The sequence below is a fragment of the Saccostrea echinata genome, unplaced genomic scaffold, assembly GCF_033153115.1.
Source record: "Saccostrea echinata isolate AGI-Se365-2 ecotype Australia unplaced genomic scaffold, CSIRO_AGI_Sech_v1 ptg000056l, whole genome shotgun sequence".
In the NCBI taxonomy this organism is placed as follows: Eukaryota; Metazoa; Mollusca; class Bivalvia; order Ostreida; family Ostreidae; genus Saccostrea; species Saccostrea echinata.
In genome coordinates this window covers 20,055,849-20,072,956 of record NW_026889805.1, presented here as the reverse complement: position 1 = coordinate 20,072,956, position 17,108 = coordinate 20,055,849, and the positions used below count along the sequence as shown (strand labels likewise).

At 34.1% G+C, this 17,108-nt stretch overlaps 3 protein-coding genes across 3 annotated transcripts; 1 reads left to right on the top strand and 2 right to left on the bottom strand.

Annotated features, from left to right (window-relative positions):
- The first annotated feature begins 447 nt into the window (after window positions 1-447).
- On the top strand, window positions 448-3,059 carry LOC133173058 (heat shock 70 kDa protein 12A-like). Its single transcript, XM_061307971.1, has 4 exons — window positions 448-762; window positions 853-1,071; window positions 1,305-1,440; window positions 1,611-3,059. Exons 1-4 carry the CDS (start codon window positions 448-450, stop codon window positions 2,672-2,674), a joined length of 1,734 nt encoding a protein of 577 aa, XP_061163955.1. The 3' UTR covers window positions 2,675-3,059.
- On the bottom strand, window positions 2,982-10,023 carry LOC133173059 (uncharacterized). Its single transcript, XM_061307972.1, has 10 exons — window positions 9,835-10,023; window positions 9,502-9,670; window positions 6,024-6,142; window positions 5,445-5,540; window positions 5,305-5,334; window positions 5,107-5,139; window positions 4,626-4,821; window positions 4,462-4,539; window positions 4,271-4,363; window positions 2,982-4,175 (listed from the first exon to the last, which is right to left on the bottom strand). The coding sequence occupies exons 1-10, from the start codon at window positions 9,936-9,938 to the stop codon at window positions 3,267-3,269; spliced, it is 1,827 nt and encodes a 608-aa protein (XP_061163956.1). The 5' UTR covers window positions 9,939-10,023; the 3' UTR covers window positions 2,982-3,266.
- A 1,675-nt stretch (window positions 10,024-11,698) lies between these two features.
- LOC133172903 (uncharacterized) lies at window positions 11,699-15,555 on the bottom strand. The gene is made up of 9 exons (XM_061307738.1): window positions 15,391-15,555; window positions 14,318-14,468; window positions 14,055-14,173; window positions 13,719-13,847; window positions 13,490-13,522; window positions 13,199-13,394; window positions 13,005-13,082; window positions 12,822-12,917; window positions 11,699-12,462 (listed from the first exon to the last, which is right to left on the bottom strand). The coding sequence occupies exons 1-9, from the start codon at window positions 15,489-15,491 to the stop codon at window positions 12,175-12,177; spliced, it is 1,191 nt and encodes a 396-aa protein (XP_061163722.1). The 5' UTR covers window positions 15,492-15,555; the 3' UTR covers window positions 11,699-12,174.
- Between the last annotated feature and the right edge of the window lie 1,553 nt (window positions 15,556-17,108).

Below are 17,108 nucleotides of genomic sequence, written 5' to 3'. Positions count from 1 at the left end.
ATGTAGAATTTTGTTAAATAATTACATTTGTAACTGAGAAGGGGCCACCAAAGATCAATCTTGATTTTATAAATGAAGAGGCTAAATATGTAAAAACTTAATTTCTGGAATAAGTTGTATCAAAGTATAGTGCAGATTCAATTTTGATAAAATCTTGACTTCTTGGGCCAAAGTAGGACTATAAAAGGAAACAAAATTTTGCACATCATTTGTTCATAATTTTTTTTTAGGAAGAACAGGAACATCATTTGTTCATAAAAAAAATTAGGAAGAACTGGATCTACATTTTGTAAACTTAACACCAGGCCTTATTTAAATTCTTGATAACAAAGACTTCAAGTTAAAGCCACAATAAAGATGTTGTTTCTTTAGAAGGATGAGAGATCCAAATGAGCATTGTAGCCCATGAGCTTCCTTTTTTTTTGTCTAGCAGACACATTGATAATAATGTCTGATGAAGACGAAGGTCCTTTAGTTGTTGTAGCCATCGACTTTGGGACAACGTACTCTGGGTATGCGTTTTCCCTCCTAAATCAATTCCAGAATGACCCCACAAAAATATATGCTTTTACCAACTGGATTCCTGCCTCAGGAGGACTTATTTCTTCCAAAACCCCGAGTTCACTCTTACTGAAGCCAAATAAAGAATTCTACAAGTTTGGGTATGAAGCAGAGGACACGTATGCAGACCTAGCTGTGGATGATGAGCATCACGAATACTATTTCTTCAGACGATTCAAAATGCTTCTTCACAGAAATCCGGTAAATATAGAAGATAATGCATTATCATCAAGTACAAAGTACCTTCAGAAAAAGAAATGAACAATTAATTGTTCTTCTTTTTGTCGACAGCATCTTTCTAGGGATACTAAAATAGCTGACGCAAGCGGAAAGGAGTTGCCAGCAAAAGTTGTATTTGGGCACGGTATTTCATACCTTAAGAGCCATGCGTTAAATATAATGAAGCAGCAAGGTTTCGAGATAGAAGATTCAGAAATTCGTTGGGTTTTAACTGTACCTGCAATATGGTCAGAGCCAGCAAAACAATTCATGAGAGAAGCAGCACAAAAGGTTTTATTTTGACAAAAAAAAATGTATTGAAATTACATTGTTAAAAAGCAGTGTCATTTTTATTTTCAAATATAGAAGTGTACATTTGTATTAGATTTAAAGATTGATGTCTTAACATAATGTTCACTTTTTTCTTCTTCATATGAAAAGGACGTATCAATAACAATTATAATATGCATTAAATTTTCCGTTTTATACCAAATACTAGTAAAACAAATTTGTTTAAACTTCAGGCAGATATTACTAATGACCAATTGATTATTGCACTTGAACCTGAAGCAGCCTCTGTCTTTTGTCGCCATATTCCAGATGCAACTGGGGCTGATGTGTTTGACTCGGGTTCGAAGTACATGGTGATCGATCTCGGAGGTAGCTGCATCAAATTCAAAGCTTTGTACACATTTTAGAATATATCACTATTCGTATGAAAAGTTTAAAAAAAAATAATTTGCTGTTAAATTCTAATGTCAAACTTTATATAGTTAACTTATTTAAAACCTATATTTAGCAAGGGATTTCAATTTCAATATGAATTGCAGGAGGAACAGCTGATATTACCGTCCATCAGGTGGACAATGATGGCACACTAAGGGAATTACACCGTGCAACAGGCGGGGCTTGGGGTGGAACAAAGGTAGATGCAGCTTATGAACAGTTCTTGATCGACATTGTGGAAGAAGAGGTTTGGGCAGAATTCCGTTCAAAGCATGGCGGGGATTATTTGGATATTTTCAGAGAGTTTGAACTAAAGAAACGAACTGTTACATGCAAGGAAGACATGCCACAACGCGTTGTAATCAAAGTTCCTATTTCTTTACGCGAATTGTATGAGAAGATGAAATCCAGATCTTTCAAGGAAGCTGTTGAAAATCACGAAATGTATTACAAGAGAATAAGTTCTATCTCCGACAAAATTAAAATCGACTCGGAATTGGTGAAAGGCTTTTTCAGAGATCCTCTGGATAAACTCATTGAGCATCTTCAAAAGGTGTTGTTGGTACAGAATGTTCGGGGTACGAAAACTTTCCTTTTAGTTGGTGGATTTGCAGAATCACCAATTGTGCAAGAAACCTTGAGGCAACAGTTTCCCCACATTAAGATAATAACGCCTGGTGACGCTGGATTAACGGTCTTAAAAGGAGCTGTCATATTCGGCCATAAGCCGCTCTCCATCAGATCTAGGATTTCTCATTCTACATTTGGCATAGCCATCAGCAAGCCATTTATAGAGGGACACCATCCACCTGAAAAGAGAATTGCGACAGCAAATGGGATTATGTGCAAAGACATTTTTCACAAATATGTGGAATGCGATGAGTCAGTGGAGCATGGATGTGTACACTCAGTTCCATTTACAATGGGAAGAGGATCTTCAGTCAGTCGCGTAAGGGTGTATTCGTCATCGGAAACAGATCCGATGTTTGTCACCGACGAAGGTTGTAAACCCCTTGGAGAAATGATACTTAATGTCGGTAATATCGTGGAAGCGTCAAACAACGTGTCTGTTGGTTTTATTTTTGGTAAGACAGAACTTACTGTTGAAGCAAGCGAGAGAACGACTGGGCAGACGTTTCGAGCCAGATTTGATTTCCTAAATAACTAACCCGATATATTTAATCTGTGTCTCCTAATCTGTGACTGTGTGTACAGTTTAAAGTATTGAAAAAAAAAAATATTTCGTGCAACATACATTATAGTAGGATACAAATCAGAATTAAGCGCGCTAAATGTTAATCTATATAAATATATATTGAAAAGCGTAACGCGAAAATTCAGAACTTGTATGCATATACCGATGATAAAAATGTATTTTAGCTAAATGTGACTTTTCTATGAAGTCATAAAGACCAATCCTTATATCTTGAATATTCTTAATTTATTTAAAATTTAAATCATATACATTGATAACGTGAATTCAATAGTTCAGTGTTTTTGTTCTGGTCAAGATATACAATAGGACGCATAAAATATATCCAAAGAATACATTCCAAATACAAAACATTGTGATATCAGTTCTTTTGCAAATAATCAATAAATCGATTGCAAACGGAATGGCTATTCCTTTTTACTAAGAATATGGCTGTCATGAGTATTGCGCTGAGAACATTCCGGATGTTTAAAGGGTAAACGTTATGCATTTAAGCATGTTCATTTCAATTTCTTGACACAAGTAGCATAACTTTAAATATCTAAATTCATAGTTCTGTTGATCTGTATTCCTTGTTATTTTTGAAATATGTTCGTGACGCATGCGGATTGCCGTGTCTTTTATATTGTGTTTTAGGAGGAGCTTGTTCATAAGTTTCATTATAATACTCATTTGGAGCACTCCGGCTATGGGTTGCCTGAAGAAACTGTTTTTCAGGTCTATATTGTGGGTGGTTCCCATGATGCTCATATCTCGTGTTTGAAGGATATGCCTGATTTCTATAAACTGATGCTGGAATGTCAGTCTGTGTAGTATATTGAACATGCTGTGATCGCCCCTTGTTTGGCAGATGGGGAGGTTGTGGGGAACTGTACGACATGTATTGGCCTCTGTTTGGCAGGGGGTCTGAGTATTGACTCTCAACAAATTCTGGTCGATAGTCTCTTTGTCCAACATTTCCATGTTTGGTATCGCGAATTTCAGGGTATCCTTTCCTCGTTCTTTCAAGATGTGGTTCGATGTACCGATCATCTGATATCGCACGGTAAGCCGTTTCCGCGGGTCGATAGTTCTGAGGTTCCATTTTTCGGTAATTTCTAGTAGGAATTTCTTGATTGTTGGTCTGTTTATTTTTCCTGTCCTCGTAATTTTTTTCTGGAGGTGGTTTATTGGTGCCTTGAACATTGGTTCCTTGTACTACTGCTTTTGAAAGCAAGGGACCGTTTTCGTGAAGGTATAATGCTGGCCATACTGTAAAGTCAACAAACTGTCCTATTTTAGTAAAAGACTTCATTCCATTGCTATTGAATTCTGTCCCTTTCTGGAAAGCAACTGCAGTCATTGGAGGGTCCTGGATACACATGTACCAACAGTACTGCACACATTTGTGAATATAAGGTTTGCATTTATTTGCATTTTGCATTCCAACAGCCTTTTCAACTTCTTGCCATATTATCTGAAAATCAAAGAAACAGAATCGTTGCTTTGTATCTTCTGTTAAGTATATGAATAAAGTGCACAAAATGATATAATAGGAATTCAAAGCATTACAGAATGTAGACAAGAATCGCTCAACATCCAGGCTGAGGAACTCTTTTGTATATCTTTGGCATATTTTTCTGCTAAAGTAAGATCAGGTGTCAGCTGTAAAATGAAGTGTTGTAATAGATATAAAATAACCTGTTTTTAAGAAAAATTCCATATCCTATATACTTAAAGAAACAAAATCAAATATAACCTACCTTTTCATTTAGAACGAGAGCCGTAGTCATAGTTTTCAACTGGAAACTGGAATAATCTTTACAAAGTCTAAAACATTTCTTTAAAAAAGAAGGAAAAATGCTTTTTAATATATTTCTTCTTTTAAATACCTTGAAATTCAATGTTGGTCAGAAATAAAACTTACCAGAATAATGGTGAGTAGTGTTTCTATTGCCTCGGTCTCACTGCAGTCATTCTCCAAGATCTCCATTGCGTCTGTCCACTCATTGTCGTAAAGCTCACTGACTTTTTCTGAAATTTTCAGGGGTCGATTGGGGTCACTGAGGTCGGACACGGCCGGGTTATTGTCTCGTAATTTGGCTCCTGCAACCTGACTTAGCCTATAAATTAATGATTTGAATAAAACTAAAATGCTGTGGAACTCCCTCTGAAATTTCTTAATACATGTTATTATATTCAACATGTTTATTCTATGTATTCAATATGAAAGCATTGAGAGTCCGAGTTTACTGAACAGTGTTACAAATAATAACATTTTATCAGATCTTAAAAAACGTATTCATTAATGTTACCTACTATTTCTTGTTATTCATGATGAGCCTTATGTATTAATAAAAATAAGAATTGAAACAAAAGAAAGTCATTCAATTAATCATTCATATTACCTTGTCAACAGATTTTCTTTTTCTTCAGATAAACTGCAATAAACAAATTTCAAAGTTTAAAATACGCTTCCTTCTCCCCCGCCTAGGACAATGTTTGATATGCTTCAGTTAATACTTTGGAGTAATGAATATTTAGTTTTTAGCAACAAGTAAATGAAACTGTTCAAGAAAATAATCTTTCAAAATGAGTAACATTACCTCTTCAGTTGAATTTCCTTTTCTCTCAAACTGAAAGTGACAAATATTTTTAAAACAAAAAACTGCACTTCAACAGTCAAAGGAAATTAATTGTACAATACGATAGAAACAAATAACCTGCTTTCATATATAAGAATTACCTTCTTAGAACACTTTCATGTTCTTTTCTAATTTTATGCAATTCGTCTTGATATCGACTGTTAAGCTGGTTGGTTTCGTCTTCATACTTTTTCTTCCTGAAGAAATTGTTTCATTTTAGTATATTTACATTTGCAAATGTTTTCTTTTATATAACACTATTAAAAGCAATGCGTATCTATATCCGTATAAACACGGGTTCCTCGCGTCATAAACGTTCGACGTAATTTCTCAGTGACGTCATAAAGGGTCGACGCGCAATCAATGGATCAAATACATGCCGTTGAGTTTGAAAAATAAAACATTTCACGCGTTAAAGATTATAATCAGGAAAACATAAAATATGAATAAGTCATAAATGTAAATATAAGTAATAATGTATCATTTTTAAACATCTATCGGGATATAAATACGGGTTGGTACGAGATCAAATTTACCATAAAGCCCGAATCTCGTGACCAACCCGTATTTATATCCCGATAGATGTTTAAAAATGATACATTATTTCTTAAATAAATTTCATGGTTTTGACCCTCAACAATATCGGTGTATAAAATAATGTTTTAACCATTTTTACTTACACCTCAAAGGCGTCATTCCATCTCCTCAGATCTCTGTTTGTGTTATGGCGAAAATTTTCCTCGGCAGCAAGAGCTTGTTCCTGCTCGATGATTTCCTCGTGTGTCTGTATTCCCAGCAACTACAGTAAACGAGTTACATGTATTCTTCATAAGGAAAATGGAACTTCTGCACCATATTTCACTACTTGGATTTATAAAACAAGTGCATGGCTCCATGATGCTGAGTTTGTTACTGAACATTATTACAATAAATACCACTTGTTTGAAATCCGCAATGTAGTGTCATTAACATTCTTTGTGCCGCGGGCCTATTTTGGGCCTATTTTCAAAAACTACGTTAAGTGCCATGGGCCTATTTTGGGCCTACTGTTAACACATTACGTCACAGGTAAAACTGATTATGACGTTCCGTCATCATTCGGAGTTTCGCGCCATTTTGGCCTCTTGTTAAAGAAAACATTCAATCATTTTACTATTCTTTTACTGGAAAATTGTCTGAAAGAAAAGGAATTTTAAATGGGTATTTCATTTGTCTTGATTTATTGGGAATTTTGTGATACAAGTAAGCTTTATGCTATAGAAAACAAAGTCAACAAATCATCTGATTTCGGCTTGAAACGTCAAGACGAAGTGATTATTTCTAGAATACGTATTGGTCATTCAAAAATAACAAATGAATATTTACTCACTGGAGAATTGCAACCAGAATGTATAGCATGCGAATGTACGTTAACTTTTCTTGCGTTAGAGACATGCAATACCAGTCTAGATCCGGATTCTGATTTTTTTTTATTTATTGTCTAACCTACACATAAAAGTACAAGAAAAACTTAGGTCATATAATGCCAAGATTCTAGACATCTAGTTACACCACTTTCCTGGATAATTTCGGCAAGCTCAGAAAAAAATCTTTTCAGAGTATGTCGGAAAGGCATGTCAGTTTAGTTTTTATCATCTGAAAATACATATGATCTGAAGTTTCGTGTTTTGTTGTCTATCCTGCACGAAAATGAACAAAAAGTAACTTACTCGGGTCTTATAAAACGAAGACTGTTATTTCTAAAATTGTAATGAATACCTAACTCTTCTAATCTACCTTCATTGATTTTTCCAGCAAGTCCGGAAAACCGTCGCTACCTCGGATATGTTTACCGAGCTTGCCGGAAAGTTCCGAGAAGATTCGATTGCTAAAAAAAAACAGTACCACACTGGAATATTTTAAACTAGGTGCTCATTGGTTCTACTGACCTTTTTTTCACCTCCAAATTGAAATTACAGTAGAATACAGAATGCTTAAAGCACAGTTAGGAGTTCTGCCATTGCCGACGTGAAGCCCACTCTTAGATTCACCATTCTGAATTATGACCCCCCCCCCCCCGACTCAACCCCCAGTGCTCCAATGTGCCTTCTTATTAATAATTAATCGATTCAGCAAATTTAACAAATGGTACAGATATCTTCTGTATTTTATTATGCTACAGCGCTAGCTCACCAATCTTTTTAAAAGATAAGCTTGTATAATTATACAGTAGTAACCTTGTCCGTTATTTATCAACCATGTTATTTCAGTTGTAGGATCGCACATTAAGTGATGCCGATCGGCAAAATGTTTGGCATGATCGTGTACTCTGTTTTAAAAACATATGAAAACTTTTATACTTTTTAAGGTCAATTTCTACTTACATGTACATGTAGGTGCACATTGTAAGTTACATGTTGACGGAATATTTAGTTTTAACAAATGGAATGCTTCTTAATTTTTAAGGACCTTGAAGATGTTTATATATCTTGCACCAAATTCAAAGCACTGGCACTTCTTTCTGTATTTTTTTTTAACCCGTAGCATAAAAATAATATTATTACACCATGGGTCAAAAAATTATTACAGAAACAAATGCCTGTGATTCAAGTCATAAACACTGTAGAAAAATGTTGTAATAAATTCACAATAAAGGACAAAATAAGTTTTAACAAATCAAAGTCTTTTCATTTGATTGACTCAAACAATCCACAGATTGCATCCGAGTTGCCGTTCAAGGGTGGTAAGGACGAAGAAAACTTACTATTGGAAGTAACGTACGTCTTAGTCGGTGTATTACAGGTTATTATTTATAACACGATTACAAAATGTGACAGGAAACTTATAAACGTTTGAACAAATATAAAATAATAATAATTTAAAACAATACAAGTGGTTCAGGGAAAGATGTGAGTGTGCACAGACCCGTATAACGCGCTGGGGGAGGGGGGGCGACCCCCACGTTTTTCTGAGTTAAATTTTTTATTATTAAATCTTTATTTGATGCTGCCCCACATCCTTTTTTTGCTGTAAGGTCAAGCACTGGCGAATTCAATGTTTTTTTTTTAAACGTGCACCAAAAAAAGTAAGAACCCCCCCCCCCCCCCCCACATACGAAATAGGATTTTGCGTTCGGAACAATGTTTTTTTTGGAGGGGGGGGGGGGGGCTTGTCAGATTTTTTGTGAAGATCCCCCCCCCCGACTTTTAAAAATATTGCAACGGGCCTGGTGCATGTGATAAGTAAGGTCGATCTACGTTCAAAAATATGTATAAGGTGTACGAACCGAAATTAATCGTTTTCAAGTCCGATAGATTTTCCATGTTTAAGAACACTTTCACTGGTACATATGTAGATCCCTAAAACTTATAAGTAGTTATTTATGAATCACTGTGTTACAATTACACTGCATTTGTATATTTGTATATTTTTAACTTTACTTGTGTTGCGATCATTATATTATGCAATATACACTTGATCCACGGGTACTTGACGTTACATATTGTTCTTATTTAAAAAATATAAACCCCCTACCTAATCTACTAAAAATATTATTTGAGCAAAAATTTTGTGTGTTCTGCAAATGTATTTTTTTCGGAGAGGCCTGTCGTTGTAGAATTTGTTCTTTTATAATGTCTCTATTTTAACGATTTTCTGCAGAGGCGAAAAACCATTTATACCTAAGTTACCTAGATTGTTTGTTACGTCACAGTTATGTTACATCATAGATTCAACGTAATAGAAAACTGTCACGGCACTGTACGTAATTTGAACTGGAAATATGTACGGCAGCAAAAGGGTTAAATAGTGAACTTGGACAAAGTCATATTTGAAAAATTTTATCATCAAATTTTACAAAATGATAGTAGTATGTATTTCTCGGTCGAATTATGCATAAATACCGCTCATTTGAAATCCACAACGTAGTGTCATTAAATATAGTTTGAAAAAGTCATATTTGAAAAATTCTATCACCAGGTAAATTCAATACATGTAGTAGTATGCATTTCTCTGTCGAATTTTGCTTGTTGAAAAGTATAATGGAGTTAACTGATTTTAAAAAGAAATACTAGAGATTTTAAAAATATATGATTAATCATTTTACTGCATGATTCATAAAAAATTGAAAAGAACATTTTTGACAATACAGATACTCCAGTATTATGCTGGAAGACCTACTTCCTTGAGTTCAGGTATCCATGTCTTTATGAGTTCTTCACACGTGTATGTGTATGCATGTCCTCCGCCTTTTCTTTCTCTTTTATACGTTCTTTTGGCCTTGATTGCCAATTGTTTTATTTCTTTTAAAGCTCTGTGGACTCTAGCTTCTCTTTGTTCTGGTGACAAACTGAAATTCAAATAAATAAGAATCCAGTTAGAGAATCATGATAACAATATCAGAAAAACAATAGTGTCAACAAGATACCTGTACGTGTGTCTACTTTCGTTTTAGTGACTTTTGTAAACCTGGAATTTATTGTTTTACATCAGATCAACATAAAACATACTGACCTGGATTCATTAGCAGCACTGTCATAAACAATGGGCGGTGGTCCCTTCTTTGACCTTGTTGGTAGTGAGGCTGACCTACTGAATGTTTTCTCCTTTTTAGGCATCTCGATTTTACTTCCTGTGCCCAGGTAAACATAGTAAGATATGAATTGCGTGTCGTTACATACGATAAATTAAAACCTGGCTGTGTAAATAAAGGTGTCGAGTGGCGTGGATCAAAAATTGCAACAAACTGCAGTCTGGTTTATATTCTTTGCTAATTTCTTGACGTATTCGATTCCTTTAGTCGAGATTTGATTTTGTATCATATTCAGAAGGAAATATTTAATTCTCAAAAATGAAAATCGGATGTATCGAAAAGCTCATCTCAGTCTGTGTTGATTCAAAATTGAACACAAAGCATAAGATTCTGAACAATTCCGTGTAAATAAAACGTAAACTTCAGATAAGTCATAATTATTTCCAACATAGACTAGTAAAATTCATTACATTTTCAGTAAAATGACAAGCTAACAAACATGTTTTGAGTTATCACTGATGTGAAAACAGGAATTTAAGGACGATAAAAAGGACTCTTTCAAAAACCATTTTCTGAAGCAGACACTTTTTACAGTTCTGGTTCATTAATAAATAAGGATACTCCTGGGTGTTTATATTGTATGTAATGCAAGATTTTTTTGGTATTGATATAGAAGTAACAGCAGTGGTAAATGTAATTCAAGCCAAACATTTTTTGCTGAAAAATTATATTTGAATAAGTTTGGCTGTTTACTAATTCATGTACCGTCCATCTTGTGGAGTAGGATTTCCCCCTAAAAATCTCCCGGAAAGCTGACTCTAGAGTAGGATTTCTCACAAAGAAAACTAACTCAAGAGTACAAATCGCACTCTAAAGTCAGCTTTTCGAAGGGGGAGGGGCTCTATTGTAGAGTAGAACTTTCCCTTTAAAGCCAGGTCCCCCTTCCCTATGAATACCCTTCATATCATAGTATATTTCATTTAATGTACCTGTATTTTATTGTTATCTTTTATAAAGTTTACAATTTTTTAAACGGTACATTAAAGACTAGGGGTTAGGGAGATATAGGTCTTCAAAAACCAATTGAATACATGTATAGAATTGCTTCTAACATGCAGTAATTAAATAACTTTTGGTCAAGTACTAATCATCCAATTCTTAAGGCCATTCAAAGATAAAATAAATTTAAAAACAGAATACCCTCACACAACCCCCCCCCCCCCCCCCCCGATATCCCAAGTAAACATCCCCGATGCGCACTCGATCCATATATATCATACCTTGAATTTTCTAGATCCTTCCTTCATCATGGTGTGTAAATAAATCATACACTATGCAAACAATTTATAACCCGTCCGAACAAACGTACTTGTAACTTGTCCAAAGAATTAGTAATTCGTCCAAACTAGTTGCAAGTCGTCCGAGAAATTATTTTGTCCAAACATCTAGTATCTAATTCTTCTGTACTAATCTAATTCGTTCGAACGAATGTCTTACCTCCGAACAAATATCCAAAATGTCCGCAAAAAAAAAAATCTCCGAATAATTTTTTTACTGTCTGTCCCTTCAATGGCACTTTAAGTTATAGTAATAAAAATTAAAGATTTTAGTTTTGTTTTATTTCATTTTTTCAATGCATTAACTATTTTCAATACAATCACCGATAACAAATGAATATAGTGTGTAAACAATTTTGTGTATTAATAAAGATTTTTGTGTTTCTCACTTTTTTTCTTTATTTAGAAAATGATATTCTAATATAGTTGTATACAAAGTATATATAAATTGCTTCAGCTATATTAAGCTGTAAATAATATAACTTGTAATCAAGATTAAATTGAACAACCATTTTGGTGAAATATTTCGTCTATTGAAGAAAAAAAAATCACTAACTATAGTTTAGTTTACTAACAATAAAACATTTAACATCACTCTGACACCACAACAATAAGAATAAATCGAGTATTAAGCGGTTGAATTGAAACTGAATACCTATATAGGGCCAAAAGACCTTTAGCAAGCGTTACAAGTGTAGATTAAATGAAAATAAAAAATGGAAACTTTGAAACTGGCAAGAATACTACTGTAGAACACTTTGCAGTAAAACATTCATCTGATATAAAACAATCTTTAGATAATCTAGGTTTACAAAAGAATCCCTGGACGGTAAGCCATGCAAAAACAATATATTGAACTTAAAGTTACAACTATTCAGGATTTAAAAAAAATAAAATGGAATTTGATTATGGAATGATTACTGAACAAACATCTTTGGAACAACATCTTCACTACAACCTCATACTAAAGACGATATGTATTCACTACACCACAGCGTGGTTGGTTCCTTGTACTATTGCCTTTGATAACAAAGGTCCATCTTTGTGCAAGTATAAAGCAGGCCAAACTGTGAAGTCGACGTACTGTCCAATCTTTGTGAAAGATTTCATTTCATTGTTATCGAATTTAGTCCCACTGGTCCAGACCACGACATGCATGTTGGGATCCTGAACACACATGAACCAGCAATATTGCACACACTTCTGGATATAAGGTTCACATTTCTTTGCATCTTCTTTCCCGATGTCTTGTTCTATTTCTTGCAAAATAGCCTAAAGACATATAGAGATCTTTGGATAATAATAATGATAAAAACTTAGTTATTTGTCGGTGAACAGAATACAAGTGATCATAATGTAAATAAAAAAATGATGCAGTATATTTGACAAAAAGAACTAGGATAATGCGAAGCTATTTAATGTTTTATATCAAATTCTGTTCTCCACACGACATGTATTCTTTATGTAACTATTCTCAACGTTTGAATTTTCCGTGTATTGTATTAATGCTACATTTTTTCTTTTGTACTTCAGTTTATACTTTGAACTTTGTAAAGCAATTAAAACAGAAAAAAACATTATTCATTGCTAAACTGAAGATACCTCTCCCCAAATCAAAGTAAAGAAATTACCTGAGGGAGACTAGAAGAACTGATCATCCAGGATGCAATATCCTTTCTAAGTTCTATGGCTTTGTTCGTAGGAACAGAATCCCCCTCTTTAACGTTCTGAAAATGAAAGTAAAACTTGTAATTTACTATAATCCATGCGGCAATAAATAAGGAATGACCAGAATATGGAGTGAAACAACTTACATTTTTATCTCCCCAACAAGCTCCTTTCAGACTTGATAACTGAGACTTTGAAAATTTCTCGCAAAGCTCATAGCATTTCTAAAAGAGAAAAAAAAGCAGAAAATTTCATATAATCTAACAGGTAGAGGTAAATTCGAATGTAAAAACAATCCATTTCTGCATAACCTTCATAACAACAGAGAAGCCATTCTCACCACAATTATACGCAGAAGTGTCTCTACCGCCTTCTTTTCTTCTCGATCCGCCTCCAGGATTTCCATTGCGTCTGTCCACTCATTATCATACAGTTCACTGATCTTCTCTGACAGTTTCAGGGGTCGATTAGGGTCACTGAGGTCGGATACGGCTGGGTTGTTCTCCCTCAATTTGTTTCCAGCTGCTTGGCTTAACCTTCATAAAATATGCCAGCAGATAGAATGGAACTCCGATATTTCAGTAACCTTTTCTTAAAAAATATATTATTTTATGCATTTAAAGAATATTACCGCGTCAGAAGTTTTTCCTTTTCGTCTTTCAATCTGCAAAATAAATATGTGAATACAAACAATTGACTTGATTGTTTTGAATAAAAGAATTTTTTACAATCATTTCTTCCCTAATATATATAAACTTCATTTCTTGTGTTACATTAAAAGTTCAGACTTTATCAAGTTAAGCTTATCTATAACTGTTATAGAATGTATGTCATTTCAATGTAACACTTGTACTAAGAACCTTTTCATTGCCGCCTCATGCTCCCTCTTCAGTGTAGATATTTCCTCCTCGTGTCTTCTCCTCAGCTCAGCCAGTTCTTCTTCATACTTTTGTTTCCAAATTATAGCCTCATCAGACACCTTTTTCTTCCTGAGAGTTAGTTTTAGAATGAAATCCTCAAACTTTTATTATGACATTTACAAACACATAGTTCCTCTCTTTTAAATAATGAAAATGTCTAGTTCTGAATTTTCTTTTTTTTTCTGTTCTCATTTAATTGGTTCACTACAAATTCCCCCTTTCATATAATTGCATATTGTTGTTTACAAAATAAATGTAGATCTAGATTTTACTGACCTATTATAGTCCTTGCTAAAATTTCGGAACTCTCTGTTTGTCTCTTGACGGAAATTTTCTTCCTCAGCTTCGGCCTTTTCCTTGTTTCGTTTTTCCTCCCTTGAGGAAATTCGTAACAGCTACAGTACAAAAAACATGTATATGAACGATAGTTTAATTACATATTACCATCTGTGTTAACTTATAGTAACGTAAAGAATAGTCCTTCAATTATTTAATGTTGTAAATTTACTTTCTACATATATGAATCATTACAAACCAACCCTTTTAAGGTCTGGAATCCACCTATCAATCAATTCTTCGCAGTAATAACGGTAGATTTTCTTCTTTTTGAAATACTTCTTCGCGTTGATGGCCAAAATTTTGATATTACGTAATACGTCATGTACCTCTTCTGGGTTAGCTTCATCTTGTCTACATGTTACAAAACAACAACTCGCATTACATTTACTGGTATTCATAATAATTCATTCCTAGAGCATTATACTACGATATACAAAGCAGATAAGCTAATACTCCTCTCTCTCTCTCTCTCTCTCTCTATATATATATATCGTAACAGCTACAGAACGAAAAACATGCATATGAACAATAGTTTAATTACATATTACTTTCTACAATGTTTGTAATGTTAATGTAAAAAATGGTCCTTTAATTATTCAGTGATATTCATTTTTAGAGCAAGGACGAAATCATAATAATCTATCTATGTGTAGAATATTCATGGTATGTACTTGGAAAATAATATCTTCATTAATTCAAATTGATCATATTATATACTCAATTTATGCATTCAATGTGGTTTCTATAGGGTTTCCCTTAGATACTTTTGTAAAAAAAAAAAAAAAGGAAAAAAAATTGGGGGGGGGGGGGTTAACGTTATGAATAGATCAACAAATTTTAAAATTTTCTCAATTTGGCCACGACATTCAACAGACACCACATGACAATAGTATAACAAGATGTGGCAACTGGAAAAGTGATGAACTGAGTACAGACGATACTAGGGGATCTTACGATGTCAGGGGTTCTGAGTCCATTAGTCGCCCTGGTCCTACTACCACTAATGGACTCAGGACCCCTGATATTGTGAGGATGCCTTACAATATAATAAATATATCGCTCTACATTATGCTGATTAGACAAATGTTCTATATACAGATGAGGAAATTGAGTGATGAGTTAGCAATTTTGTTTAGTTGGGATAAATATTCTTGATTAAAAATACGGGGAATATAATAGGTAAGATAAACAGTAAACATATCGAGACGTAGTCTACTTTCGTTTTGACAAAAGTTAATAAAACATTCATCAAAGGCATTATCTTTGTGTTTACCTGTCCTCAATGGGATGCTCCCGGCGTTGACCTTTCTTCACTTTAGTGTTCGGTAGAGAATGACTTCTTCTGAAAAACCCGCTCTTCCCAGACTTGTCCATCCTCAGGAAGTTGATTTGTTTCCTGTTTATTTTCTTTTATGGGCGACGGATTTTTATTCTATTTTTATCCTGTCTACGGCGATTAGAAAGGTAGCGGTCGATATTGCAAGTGCGTAAACATTAATGCAAAGAAAGAAAATCATATACGAATTACGAACAAAAGAATCATTGGTTTTTATTCCATTTCTTGTTATGTTTTAAAACAATAATAATTATACAATACTCTCACCAAAATTGGATTTAAATAAGAGACCAAATATGGCCTTTTCCATGAATTATCATTTATTTAAAGATATATCTTTGACTTTAATATAAGTCTATAAATCATTTAAAAATATACTCCCTTGAACCCCCAAAATCCATGTAAAGAAATGATATAAAGACCAAAAAACACCCAGAACGTCAAAAAATTATTTTTATGCTACATTATTTGTATGTTTTAAAGGTAGGAAAAAAAAAGAAAGGAGAACATAATTGCATATTAAAACGGACACAGAGAGAAATTTCAAATTAAATGAAAAAGTAATCATAAATTGTCCTACGACAATGAAATGAATAGAAAAAATGAAACTAAAGACACATACAACATACAAGCATACACGAAATATATCTGAAAAGAAAAAGAAACGCATACATGCATGCTAAAGGGAGGTTGAATTGTCTAATTTTTCTGATTACACCATACATTGCTTTTTGGCCTTGGTCACATAGATGTTTCTTGAAAGGATTGAATAATATCCCTACGATAAAGACAATGCACTTATAATGAATTCCATGCATAAGAGAATTAACTGTGACATATACGCGAGGGAGGCATAGGAGAATAGGAGATAGAGAATTTTCGATTTTCACTTGGGGTGGGGGGTGGGGGGTTTACCATCATTTGAGTTTCAATAATTCATGAATTATCGGTCAAAATCAAATGAGATTTTGTTTACTTGTTGATAAAAGATGAGTGTTAGATAACAATACTGGAAAATACTTTCGAAAATAAATTAAATAACTTCAAAAGTTTACCCTGCGTTTCTTTTTCTTTTGTCTTCTTTCACTTCATTTTCTGAATTTATTAAGTATATCATATACTTGTACCTCTGACCGGAATTTATATGTTGTAAATATTTTTCATTGTCCTCATGTACCATATATATTAGATGTTTTGAGTGAATAAATGAACTTGAACTTGAACTCGACAAGGCAGCGCTTATAGATTGTCGAGAGCAGCTTGGACATTCCGACGCATTTAAACCGTACCGTCCATTTAGTCCCACAGATGTTCGACTGGAGGAAAAAAGATGGATTGTACGGACACCAGTGGGTTAATGTGAATGTTTGTGAGAAAATCTTGACAAACTTTGGCTACATTGGGCCGTGGGTTAACAAGCTGCAATAGGCATAATGCGCACACGTGCGCGAGTGAGAGGAACAGTGACACAAAGTTGACGAGCTCATAAGCTAAAATCGCGCAATGGGTTTCTCTCAGTTTTTGGGTGAATGTAACGATTATGATTGCCTATTGTATTAAAAGTGGTTTCAGTGGTCCTAAGTGGCGATTACATAGATGGCAGGATAAATAGCCCAATCTTGATTTGGCGTTGTTACGCGCCAACGTCACCGTCA